This window comes from Cucumis melo, chromosome 2 (assembly GCF_025177605.1).
Source record: "Cucumis melo cultivar AY chromosome 2, USDA_Cmelo_AY_1.0, whole genome shotgun sequence".
In the NCBI taxonomy this organism is placed as follows: domain Eukaryota; kingdom Viridiplantae; phylum Streptophyta; class Magnoliopsida; order Cucurbitales; family Cucurbitaceae; genus Cucumis; species Cucumis melo.
The window spans coordinates 1,955,223-1,967,353 of NC_066858.1; the positions used below are offsets into that span (position 1 = coordinate 1,955,223).

Consider the following 12,131-nt stretch of genomic DNA (forward strand, 5'->3'; position numbering starts at 1 on the left):
TGAAATCTTTTGTTTACTTAATTAAAATGAAGCTTAAGATACACGTTAAATATGGTCGTTGTGGACGTGTTCGCCATAACTGAAAGAGATATAAGTTTTCCTTATTAAATTAGTTTTTTCTTCTTATTATTAGACTTTTAGTATATTGTTTCAGATTTTTATTTGAAATATTCATATTTCATTTTTTAGTTCAATTATTTTATTTTCATATTTTTTTCATAAATTTCTACCAGTACTGATCAAAGTTGCTCGATTTATTATATTTAATATACTACCTTCATACATAATTTATTGTTTATTACATATAATATGAATATTTGAAATAAAGTACATAAACTAATTTAACAAATTGAAAACACTGTAAAATATATAATATATTATTTCATATATACTATTCATAAACCAATTTAACATATCCTCCGCATTCAACCACTTTTTCATACAATTCCATGGATCTTCAATTCTTTCATCAAAGTTCCTACGTCACAAACATATACAGTTTTTCTCAACATTACACATACCAGAGAACAACTAATGTTTTAATGGTATATATTACATATACTCATCATGATTTTTTTCTCATCCACATTGCTGTAAACATAAACAACTTTCATTCATAATCACTATTGTTTCAAACATAACGTATTATTTACTATATAAGATATGAATATTTTAAATAAAATACAGAAACAAATTGATATAAGAACCTTTCGTTCATAAAATATATACCGTATTATTAAATATATACTATAATTACGTGAAATATATGAAAAACAGTGCAAAAAGAAAGAAAGAATGATTGATAGGAAATAATTTTTTTAGCAAAATTACCAAAAGAAAAATAATTAAGAAATAATTTTGATTATAATATTAACATAATATAATCACTTGCCATATTTACATAGATATCTAATAAATCACCTACCATAATATAATTAATTAGTTACCATACTTCATGCCTATAATGTCTCTGCATATTTATTTTTTATTATTTATTTCTTATTTTTAATGGAAATAGGTAATAAGATAAATTGAATTATATATTTGTGAAATTTTATAGTCATTTAAGATTTTTCTGAAATTTCTTAGTGAAAAAGGCTCCTGATACATCAATTTAGGCTATTCTAGTTGAAACCCCCTCGATTTTATTCCTAAAGTGTTTAAAATTTGAAAAAAATTATTTTCAATTTCATAATTTTTCTTTCTTTTTCTTTTTTTTAAACTAACATCAAACAAGTTTGGATTCTTACTACATGTTGGGCAGATTTTAGAAGTATATGTATGCACATAAACTTACATAACTAATTTGGTCAGCATAAGGATACTAAGTTTGAAATAAAAAGCAACTTAGGACAATTAAAAAATAAAAATTTGAAAACAAGTCATTAAAAAAAAACACAAGGCATTTGGTTTATGATTATATAATGTAAGGCATTTGGTTTATGATTATATAATGTAAGTTGATAAATATCGGGGTACTAATCCAACTCTACCAAATTGCCAAACATCCCCTTATCGTTTTCTAATGTGTTTAGATAAAAAAAATATTTAATAAACCATAAAACTAATTATAATTAATCATATAAACTATTATCAATGGATGAAAATTTTATACTCATACACATAAAATACTATATTTATTAACACTTTTTTATATTTTTGAAAATATGAATAGGTAAAAAAAACAAAAAATTAGAGCCTAATTAATCTTTAACCAAAAATATAATACACATAATAATTACTTAAAAAATCAGTTGTCATTCCTATAATGGAAGGGACAAAATTTTAGGGAAAACAAAAACAGTAAACCTCACAACCAAGCTCTAGTAGTAGAGAAAGTAATGGAGATTTTATCTTTAACTTTCAAGCAGCAGCATCAGAAGGAAGGGTAGTTTGAATGTTTGAAGGCATAAGAATGTTAAAACCATCAGCAGCAGTAGAAACAATCATCCCTGGAATTTGAGCATGCCAGTGTAATTCTTTCAAGTCATTTTGCCCCTGAAGAGTGTGCAGATAGAAAAATCCGTGAGATGATTGCGATATAAAACTGTTTCAATCAAGAATATTAGAAAGATGGCGGTTGCAAAAGTGTACCTGATGAACAAATAGAAGTTGGGGAGGTAAATCTTCGGGTGCATTTACTTGTTCTTGGGTTTTGGCTTTGAACTCTGCTTCTTCTTCTTCATCCTTTTCCAAAGAGAGGTCCCATATTCTGGTAGAAATGGGAAAAAGTTGAGAAGAAGAATAATAATTTGAATTTAGTAACAAAAGATTCATAGTTTATCGCTGCTGTGACTTACGTCAACTGGTTGTCGGCTGATGACACTGCCAGTGTTGAGGCTTCATGTGGACTCCACTCTATCGACGTGATGGGTTGTTTGTGGTATTCAAAATGCGCTACTACAGAATCTCCTTCCTGCCAATTAAAGAAGAGGATGACTACTACTACAAAAGGGGGAACATATGCTTGTAAGGTGCTCTTATATTTAAGCTTCGTTCGAGTTCAACACTAACAGAGTTACCTTGAGTAATCGGAGATCGTGAATAGAAAATGTTCCATCATCACTTCCAGATGCCAACATACAGCTTGCAAGTCTAATGGCATAATATAATTGCATAAGCCGTATTATAAAAAAAATATGAAACAAAGATAGAGAAGATATTAAACTGTTTAAATCTACCTGTTCCATGAAATAACATTCACATCAGCATTGTGTGCCTTAAAAGAGGCTGCAGGAGACTTCCCTGAACGAACATCCCATATTGCGATATTCCCATCCGCAGAACAGGAGGAAAATACATGAGGTTCTGTAGGACTCCACTGCACAAATTCAAATTCAAAAGTTGTCAGAATTTTCTTTTGTTTGAAGGAAATGTGATGTTTAGACTTTGAAGTATACCTGCAGATCTTCGACACTTGCAGAATGTCCAACAAATGGAGCAGTATCAACATTCCACGAAGTGGCAGATGAAGGCTCCCACAAATGAATAAAATTTTTACAGTCCCCTTACAAAAATGACAGCAAGTCAGTATAAAACAGCCATTGAAAGTCATCAAGATTACTAGTTCCAATGGTAAGAGAGTCAATCCATACCAGACAAAAGCCTTCCAGGAACAAGTGGACTCCAGTCTAAAGCATAACCTTCATCCTTATGCTTGAACAAAAATAATGGAGCCTGATTAAAAACTGAAGAATCTCCCGGGCTAACTGTAGGTTCTGATCCTGCTAAAGTATTGAGATGAGAGCTGAAGTCCCAAATCTGCATAACAAAAGAAATACACACTATGAACTATGTAAAGGCTAAGAAGCTGAAATACCTATTTTAACCTTACACATAACAAATAAATAAATACACGTGTGCATGCACACACACACTTTTTTATTCAGTCCAGAAACATGGGAATTCTGCATAAAATATAATGAAGTAGAATTGACCCTTCCCCGCAAAAATAAAAACAAACTCAAGGGTACATGTAGTCTACCTTGAAGACTTGAAGTATCTCACAACACAAGGACAAGCTCAAGAATTAGAGTCTATAAATCAAGTCTAACCTGAACATGGCCACCATCAGCCCAAGATGCACATATATGAGGATTTTGTTGCATGGCACGTATACGATTTACACATCCTTCATGAGCTACCTTGCGCAGCTGTTGATGAAAGTGTATATATACAAACACATTAAAATCAAGGTAAGATACATTATCCGTGAAGCAATGAAAAATACACATTAATTTAGCATCATAATACCTGCCATACTGGTAACTTATATCCACCATTTTCCTCACCTTCGTCATCCTCATCACTGTCACTGCTATCGGAGTCCATGTCAGTGTCATCTGTCACTGGTTTACTGGGCAATAGTTCACGTCTCTTTCCAGAAATATTAGATATCTTATAAATTCCAATGGAATTCCAGGAAGCTTTCTCTGCCTGCAATACAAAGACAAAAATATCTTGAAATATTGGCTTAAATTGAAATGAAAAAGTCATAAATGCAATAAAAACAAGAAAATCTAATAATAGAAACTATAGATCCCTTTTTCCTAATGTGGAGGATTCTTATTTCGTTCCTCCAAAAAGGATTATGCCAAGGAAACAATTAACTGGCAAAATATTTAGCTTAACTAATTTATTCTCCAATAAGATCACCAAATAACATTTTCAAAGGCTTTTGACTAGTCAAACTCACCTGAGTCCCCGCGACAAAGTAAATAGTGTGTGGAAACTCTGTCCTCACCAAGCCTAATGTGTCACGAACAATATCAAAGCTACAAAAAATAACCAATTCAAATTATAAATTTACATAGTTAAATAATAAGATCAATACAGACCAAGAAAATAAAAACAGCCAAAAATATACATAAGCTAGATGGAAAAACCATGGGCATTCATTCATATTCAATATTAATAATGTCTGAACCATTCCTAAGAGACCAGGCCTTTCAACGGTACACTACGCTTCACAATAAGAAATATCAAACTCCAGCATATTATATAACCCACCAGATTCAATCATCAATAACTCAGTCGTCACTGTCAGCTAAAAATCCTAAAAAGTAACAATTAAGAAACAGAAATTAACCGATGACAATCTAAGCTGTCCCTTTGATTTTCCACCATTCATTGGTTAGAGAAATTCACCAAAAATTTAATTTTTTTTTAATAAAAGCAACATCTTTCATTGAGAAAAAGAAGAAGAAGAAAGAATACAAGGGCATACAAAAAACAAGCCCAGCTGAACAACCCAGCTAAAGGAAAGGGTTCCAACTACGTAAAACGTTACCAAGGGAATAGTAACAAAAGAGCTTAGAAACCAAAGCCCAAAGGGACAAATGAAATCTTGCTATAAAACAAACCTCACAAAGGTCCCTTTCCCTACCTCTAAACACCCTATCATTCCTCACCCCAAATATAGCTTAACACAGCATACACCCCAAAAGCCACAGAAAACGGCCCCTCTCTGGAAGGCAGATGGAGGAGGAACTAAATGGGGAAGCTATAACATTCACTAATATTCACCAAAAATCTACATAAACTAAATGGGAAAGCTATAACATCCATTAATATTCAATATTAATAATGTTTCAACCATTCCTAAGAGACCAGGCTTTTCGATGGTACACTATGGTTCACAATAAGAAATATCAAATTCCGACACATTATACAACCCGCCAGATTCAATAATCAATAACACGGTCGTCATATCCAGTTGAAAAATCCTAAATTCACCCAAAATTTACATTCCCAAATAATCAGAGAACGAAACTTAAATTTTAACCATCATCTTGGAACTTGAAAAATTAAAAAAAAAAAAAAAAAAAAAAAAGTTCAGAATACCTCAAAGAGGGCCAAGAAATATTGAAGGCATGGAGAGAGTTGTACGCAGTAGGGTCACATTGAAGCTCTTCTCCTTCTTCCAATTTGTCCACACCCGGTCGCCAGACCTTTGCTGGCACTGAGGGCATCGAAGAAGAAGAAGCTGCAACACCATTCCTCGAAACCTGCTCCAAAAAGAAAAAAAAAGAAGAAAAGGAAATTAGGGAAAAAAAAATCCGGATTCAATTGAAGAATTAGAATTAGGGTTTTGGAAAAATCTTAACCTTGCTTTTTCTCTTGGCTTTCTTACGGTTTTTGATGCTCCGAACCATTATTACGTTGTGGTGGGTGTGATGTTCTCTCCGAAGAGGAAGAAGCTTTAGTGTAGAGAAGAAACTCTGTTGCGCAGTGTCAATGTCCTTTAGGGGTTTTTGGTCAGGAGAGTGCTTAAAAAGGGAGGGGAAGCGGTTCGGTTCGATTAGGGTTTATGCCGATTCGGTCCCTTGGGCCGTCGAGTTGACTCGGTTTGGTTAATTCATGTAAGGTTTTATATAAATAACAACAATTTGGTTACCTCTGTTTGTTTTTGTAAATTAATCTGTATTATCTAATCTAATTTAATCAATCTATCTATCTAAAAGGGCTAAGGTAAGAGATATTTGGTTCGTTTTCTCCCTTTTAATAATTGATTATGAGTTCTATGTTGTTCTAAAAGGATTAGGAGGAGAAACATTTGATTATGTTCTTTTTCATAATTAGTTGTAATTTTACATCTAAATTATTAAGTAATTATATTAAAAAATTTATATGCTTGCATTAAGTGCTATTTAAAAAGATATTTGACTATTTATGTTGGTTTATTTAGAAAAAAAAAACCCACCGATTAAATATTTTTTTAGAAGAAGAAGGGTAATTATAATGAATAACAATTTTTAGAATAATTATTAAGTATGTAGCAATGTTTTTAAAAAATTGCAAATATAGCAAAATCTATCAGTGATAGGCTTCTATCGTTGATATACTCTTATGATTTATCCGTGATAGACCAACATTTGCTATATGGTCTATTAGTAATAGACTTCTATCATTGATAGATTTTGACAGATTTTGCTATATTTGCCAATTTTTTAAAATGTTGCTATGTACTTAATTATTTTGAATATAATTGCTACATCTGTAACTATCCCTAAATTATATCTTTTAGCTAAAATTAAACCTTGAATATTTAATCATGTAACTTGTCTCCATCATTAACATATTGAAGATATTTCTTTAAAGAAAAAATTGTTTGAATCATTAGAAGGATACATCACTTTTTATTTATTTATTTATGTTTAACATATGTTATGATTATTATTACTTTTAAGGTTATTTTGTCAATGTTCTTCAATCAATTTAGAGTTGGATAAACTTAATTGTGTTTTATGTTTTATGCTTTTGTAGTTTTTCTCCGCTTTTAATTTATGCAAATGCACAAATTTGGTCTTAAATAATTTACTATTTTTTCATGTTTTTTTAATTTTATTTTTCTCTTTTCAAATTTTTAAAATAAACACACTGATACATGTCTCTAAAAATTTCAATTAAAGTTTAAAATCAATAAACATGGCAATAATGATCTATTGAAAGAATAAGTTTTAAGAAGCCTCAAGGGTTTGAGTCCTAATAATATTTTGGGTCAAATTTATATCATAATCAAATCATTAAAATAAATATTTTATATAAGGAAACTATCATAATTTTTTAGATATTGGTTTAAATCATAGTATACAATTTTAATTCAAGGGATAAGTTAAATCATCGCAATAAACAAAATTAACTAGAGCTATGTCTAGAAGACAATTCCATAATTATAAAAGTTGAGACATTAATAATATGACTCTAATAAATATATCATATTACAAAAAAAGTGTTTTACAGTGGCAACTTAAGAAACATAATGCATGAAAAACAATCAACTTACAAAGCCCCCACAACATATTTAAAAAAAAAAAAAGGCTAAAGAAATGGTTTAGAAACACGAATCGGCTAATGGCTCACCATCATTCTCATTTATAATACACAACTACTACTATCACAAATATGAAAGAATTAGCATCAATATCAAAGCCAAACAAAAAATGAGTAGAAGTTTCTCATATAGAGGAAAGAAGCAGAGGTAGGAGTCGATGGAATTAGTTGACGGCACCCTTCTGGGGCAGTGTTTCAAAAGCAGAGACAGTGTTCTCAAATTTAACACGATGAAGAGGAGCTCCACTCTGCTTGATGGCACAAGCAGTCTTGTCTTCAAGAGGACAACGAGCCTTCAGCATTGAGAATACATGGTTGTTCAATCTTCTCGCCTTCTTCATGGCTTCTATTAACGACTCCCACCCCTGCATATAGAAGAAGGGGTTCGTGAAGCCAAAAACTGAAACAAACTCATGAGAAAACATGGCATAAATAATGAAAAATACAATCGTCACAGTGCACCAGCAGTTGAAATGCACAACTTTTCAATCATGTACGTCCTTGTATGTTGGTTGAGGACTAAATTTGTATGTGTTTGTATAACTTTGGGTGATTCGATTTGATGCTTGAACTTAGATAAAAGCTAAACAGTGGACATTCTTCACTAGCTAAGGTGAGTTTGTATAAATAATATGAACAAGGTATCCATTCACAGTCACATTTAATATTTACATGTGTATGGAAAAAAATGCTTTTGTTTTATTTTGTATCAGCTATTTTCAGCCTAGAGGAAGGACAATCCTTAATTCTTTTTCACTTTTATGCATATGATGAGGCTGCTAAAGGAGTCTTAACCTAATTGAGATGTCCGGGTACACCTCTGATCCATCTCTCTCTCTTTCTTTTGCTTGTTATATAACCCTCTTGTACTATGAGCTTTCGTCTTAATAATAGAGACTTGTTTCCTTTTTAAAAAAGTGATTCGTTAAGCTGAAAAATGAAAACTGTAAGGTACCTAGAGAAGTAGATTAGTATGGTCCTAGTAAGGGTTTAAGGGAAATTAGACGGGAAGTTAGCTACTGAATCTTGTTGTAAATAGAGGGAGTGTGAGTGAGTGAAGGTAGACATTAGTTGAGTGGCTCAGGCTTGAGTTAGTATGCTGAAGTGGGAGGTTCCCAAGTACCTTAGAATTGGTTTATCTTGTAGCATTTCCTTAATATTTCAATATATTTCTTGAAAAGAAATTTCAGGATGAGTGTTGAAATTTCTGATTGCTCCATCCAATCAGTAATTTCTCCAATAGGGACAAATGTTGAACTTAGTTAAGGGTGTTAGTAGCTCTTCTCCACTTGAGGAGCCAGTCCCTCACTCGGGTTCAAATCCTATTGAATCTGAAATTAGTATTAGTGTGGAACTTGATGCATCTTTAGAGGAAACAGAGCAGATCTTTTTGTTGCTAATTCTTTCGCTAATGCTTTTGAAAGTTTGTTCTCAGTTGATGTCCAAAAACAATCGGTTGAAGTTCCGCAATAATTATCACCAATCACTTCATTCCAATCCCTTCCTAGCTTTCATCTTTAACGGAGGTAAAAGTGGAATACAGTAAAAAGAAATTCAGCGTCTCCTCAAGTTAAGATATAACCGTATTTTTGTGACAATATTGACCATTCAGAGAGATTAATTTTCTGAAAAATAGAGGTATTGGGAACAAATCTAAATGTGTTGCTTTAAAAAAGATTTTCAGGATCAAATGTCTTCATTTGATATTAATACGGAAAGCAAAAATACGTTTTAGTATATTAGGGGTAAGAGAATTTGAACAACTTTTTTAGTCGGTAACATATATGTATACCAGTTGAGCTATGCTCACTTTAGGCAGGAAACAAAAATATTAGATTTTGATGTTATATCAAGTCCTTAAGGAGTTCGATTAAGATAAATGGGGGATGCATTAAACATACTCATTTTCATGTAAAGTTATCTCTAATATGTATGGTTCTGGAACTCTATAACAAGACACCAAAGTCCCGAAATATTTAAGTTTTGGCAGCAAGAGTTCTACAGCTTTCAAATGTGCAACTGTCGAAGAATTTTATTATGGAAAGATCATTGTCTTCGTAAATCATCCATTGTTGGATTGTTTTCCTCATTTAACTTTGTTATCTGAATCGGTTTTACCATTGGGGTGTCTCCTCTCTCTTGGATTATCTTTTCTCACCACCTACACGTGTTGGTTCTTATGATTTAAGAGAACTGGTCATTAGGGCCATTGCGCAAATTTACAGTATAAGTCATCAACGAAGCACCTTTCTCCATCTTTCTCCAAACTCTTGGGTGGATGTTTTATTAAAGATTTATGCCTCAGCTGGTTTGCTTTTATTTTCCCATTGTAATCTTTTCATTCACGTGCTTGTCAAGTTCGTATCTTTAGAGCATTAGTTTCTTTTCATCAAAACTGAAAAGTATTGTGTCTTTATTTATTTATTTTTTGAAAAACTACAATTCAAACCTGCATATACTGCGAACTTTTATGAGCTTGCACAACTGTTCCATCCTCTGCCTCAGCTATATTCAGGAGTTGGTATGAAAAATCAAACAGCTCAAAATGTAACTGTTGCCCGAGCAGGTAGACAATTGTGCAACCACCCCATGCTACTGAATCACCAAGCAGTTCATGGTTGTTTGAAGGTGTTTGAGCAGACTCTTCCAGATAACCCTTGAATACGTGTAAAATAATATCAGAAAGAAATATTCAGCGAACATTTACATATATTAAAAAAGAAGATAGGTGTAAAAAGAAAATTGAGGTTTTACATAACCTCGGATTCACTTATTTCTACAAGAAATGTGGAAATACAATAATTTTAACTTATAGTTATTTGCAATCCTGACAATCTGAAATTTCTCCAATAAGATTTCTCAATGCGGCCTGTTAAAAGCTCATAGCACATATTCGTCATAAGTTACAAAAGACAAACTCAAAAGAAGATATAGAAGTTGCATTAAAAACTGCATTAAGTGATTCCACGTTTTATATGAAAAGATGCTGTAAGAGTAGAATTCTGCATCCTTGGTTTTTCCATATTCCATTTGAATAACAATTTGCTTTATTTAGCAACTTTATTATCAGTTTCTCTGCTTGAAAGGCATAACTATATATTGTACATGAAATAAATTTCAATCTCTATAGAAAATGAAGTAAACCATACAAATCCTTTTAGAAAAGGAACTAAACCATACAAATTAACCACTTGTGTAACATAGATTCCATTAATTAAAGAGGAGTGTTACATAAAATAACGATAGTGAAATTAAAGCAGTATAGGATTGTATAAACACGACCTAATCCGATTAGTTGTTCACTACAAACCAACCACGGATAAAAACTAACAATTTAGAACACATAACCTTGGGTGAGAATGACCCAAAGAAGATATACAATGAATAATGATCATCTTTGCCATTGGGATTATTATTTATCTATTTACTTATTTATTTTTAAGAAACAATACTATCGTTAATCAGAGAGAATTAGCAAAAAATAGTGAAGATAAACCAGATGAGGGAAAAAAGGGCAGTGAGGCTCACTATTTGAAGTCCACTATATATCCTATAGAAATCTTTTGAAGTAGTGATGTCAATGAATCCAGTCTTGGGAGCAGCACTCCATTTGCTACAGTATTTATCCAGAGCAGCACTTGTAAAGGCAAGTGCATATTCTAGAACACATCCAGTATTCAAGTTCGATTTGTACAGAAGATCTGGAAAACCAGAAAGATCGTTAGACAGGAAGGAGAGGAAAAATAGAAGAATGGATGTAAAGAGTTGACTACTAAATATTACTGCTAAAATTGAGGCTGGAGCAGATACATTGGTAATTTTCTAGCATAAAAAACCTTTTGCTTTGTAGCTCTGTTCATGTTGTTTAATATTTTTCTTGAATATATACACTTCTCCATCAGAAAGAACAAAAATAACTCAAACAATTTTTGAATGCTTTTTGTTTTCTAATTTTTGACATAACTGGAATGTTGCAACCTGGGCAAAATAATAGAAATTGTCAAATGAACAGTAAAGAGAAGTTGTTTGTGTGTGATATAGTAGAAAACCTGCTGCTTCAGCCTGTTTTGACATGGTATAGTATGACATTCCATTAGGATTTCCAGGATTTGAAACAACTGCACTTGCTGCCGACTTGAATAGGCTTACAATAGGGCTATCTCCATCTTGAGAATGCAAGATTTGCCCATCAGCACCTGGAATTATTCCCAACCAAGGTGCTGTCTGCATGAAGTGCGTGATGTCTAATTCTCTCTGGTTTTTGGAGGAAGGACAGAAACTTTTAGTTAATTCATATTTTAGTCATCAAGAGATCAATAACAAGATTCAAAAGTTTGACCACTAAATAGAAATTACAATCATGGGCAACAATCATAAGTCTATTTCACCTTTTAATATTTTGTCAATGAAACATATCCAAAAGTAGACTTGCTAAGTTTAAGACTATTACATTGTCAAGAGAGTGCTTAATATCACACACAGGCACTTAATGGAACTCTCCCTTACAATTTTTTAACAAAGGGGAAAACACTAATAAATTTGAATGTCTAAGCATTTATATTGTAAACGTTGAACTTTGAGAAATCAAAATTCTATTATTTTATTTATGAAATAAATATATACACATGCGTACTAGGGAATATAAGTAGAAGAAGGTAAAAGGATAGCAAAGGATAATATGACAAAAATATTTAAACAATATAATAATACTAATTTTTAGCAATATAACAAAAAGATAATGAACATACTTATTTCCCAAAAGTTGGAAAGTGTATGTTTATCATGTTTAATTAGAAGAG

General features: G+C 32.0%; 2 protein-coding genes across 4 annotated transcripts in view; both read right to left on the minus strand.

Annotated features, from left to right (window-relative positions):
- Positions 1-1,703: 1,703 nt before the first annotated feature.
- Positions 1,704-5,757, minus strand: LOC103492317 (protein HEAT STRESS TOLERANT DWD 1). Its single transcript, XM_008452627.3, has 12 exons — positions 5,607-5,757; positions 5,344-5,507; positions 4,196-4,274; positions 3,754-3,936; positions 3,555-3,653; positions 3,096-3,261; positions 2,901-3,007; positions 2,682-2,821; positions 2,523-2,595; positions 2,301-2,416; positions 2,095-2,212; positions 1,704-1,998 (listed from the first exon to the last, which is right to left on the minus strand). Exons 1-12 carry the CDS (start codon positions 5,652-5,654, stop codon positions 1,864-1,866), a joined length of 1,428 nt encoding a protein of 475 aa, XP_008450849.1. The 5' UTR covers positions 5,655-5,757; the 3' UTR covers positions 1,704-1,863.
- A 1,412-nt stretch (positions 5,758-7,169) lies between these two features.
- LOC103492319 (protein PIR) overlaps positions 7,170-12,131 on the minus strand; it is a 44,697-nt gene continuing 39,735 nt past the window's right edge. For all 3 annotated transcript variants that reach the window (XM_051081336.1, XM_051081337.1, XM_051081338.1), the window contains 4 exons: positions 11,382-11,586; positions 10,861-11,033; positions 9,782-9,988; positions 7,170-7,697 (listed from right to left, as the gene is read on the minus strand). In XM_051081336.1, the coding sequence (XP_050937293.1) occupies positions 7,497-7,697; positions 9,782-9,988; positions 10,861-11,033; positions 11,382-11,586 (786 nt within the window). In that variant the 3' untranslated portion in view covers positions 7,170-7,496. The remainder of the gene's footprint in view (positions 7,698-9,781; positions 9,989-10,860; positions 11,034-11,381; positions 11,587-12,131) is intronic.

What these genes read in the sequence shown, in the direction of transcription:
- LOC103492317 (XM_008452627.3), bottom strand. Translation starts at nt 5,654, where the DNA reads ATGGTTCGGAGCATCAAAAACCGTAAGAAAGCCAAGAGAAAAAGCAAG. An exon ending in CAAGTGTCGAAGATCTGCAG is followed by an intron (nt 2,822 to 2,900) that starts GTATACTTCAAA and finishes GAATTTGTGCAG; the next exon opens with TGGAGTCCTACAGAACCTCA. An exon ending in AATGTTATTTCATGGAACAG is followed by an intron (nt 2,596 to 2,681) that starts GTAGATTTAAAC and finishes TTATGCCATTAG; the next exon opens with ACTTGCAAGCTGTATGTTGG.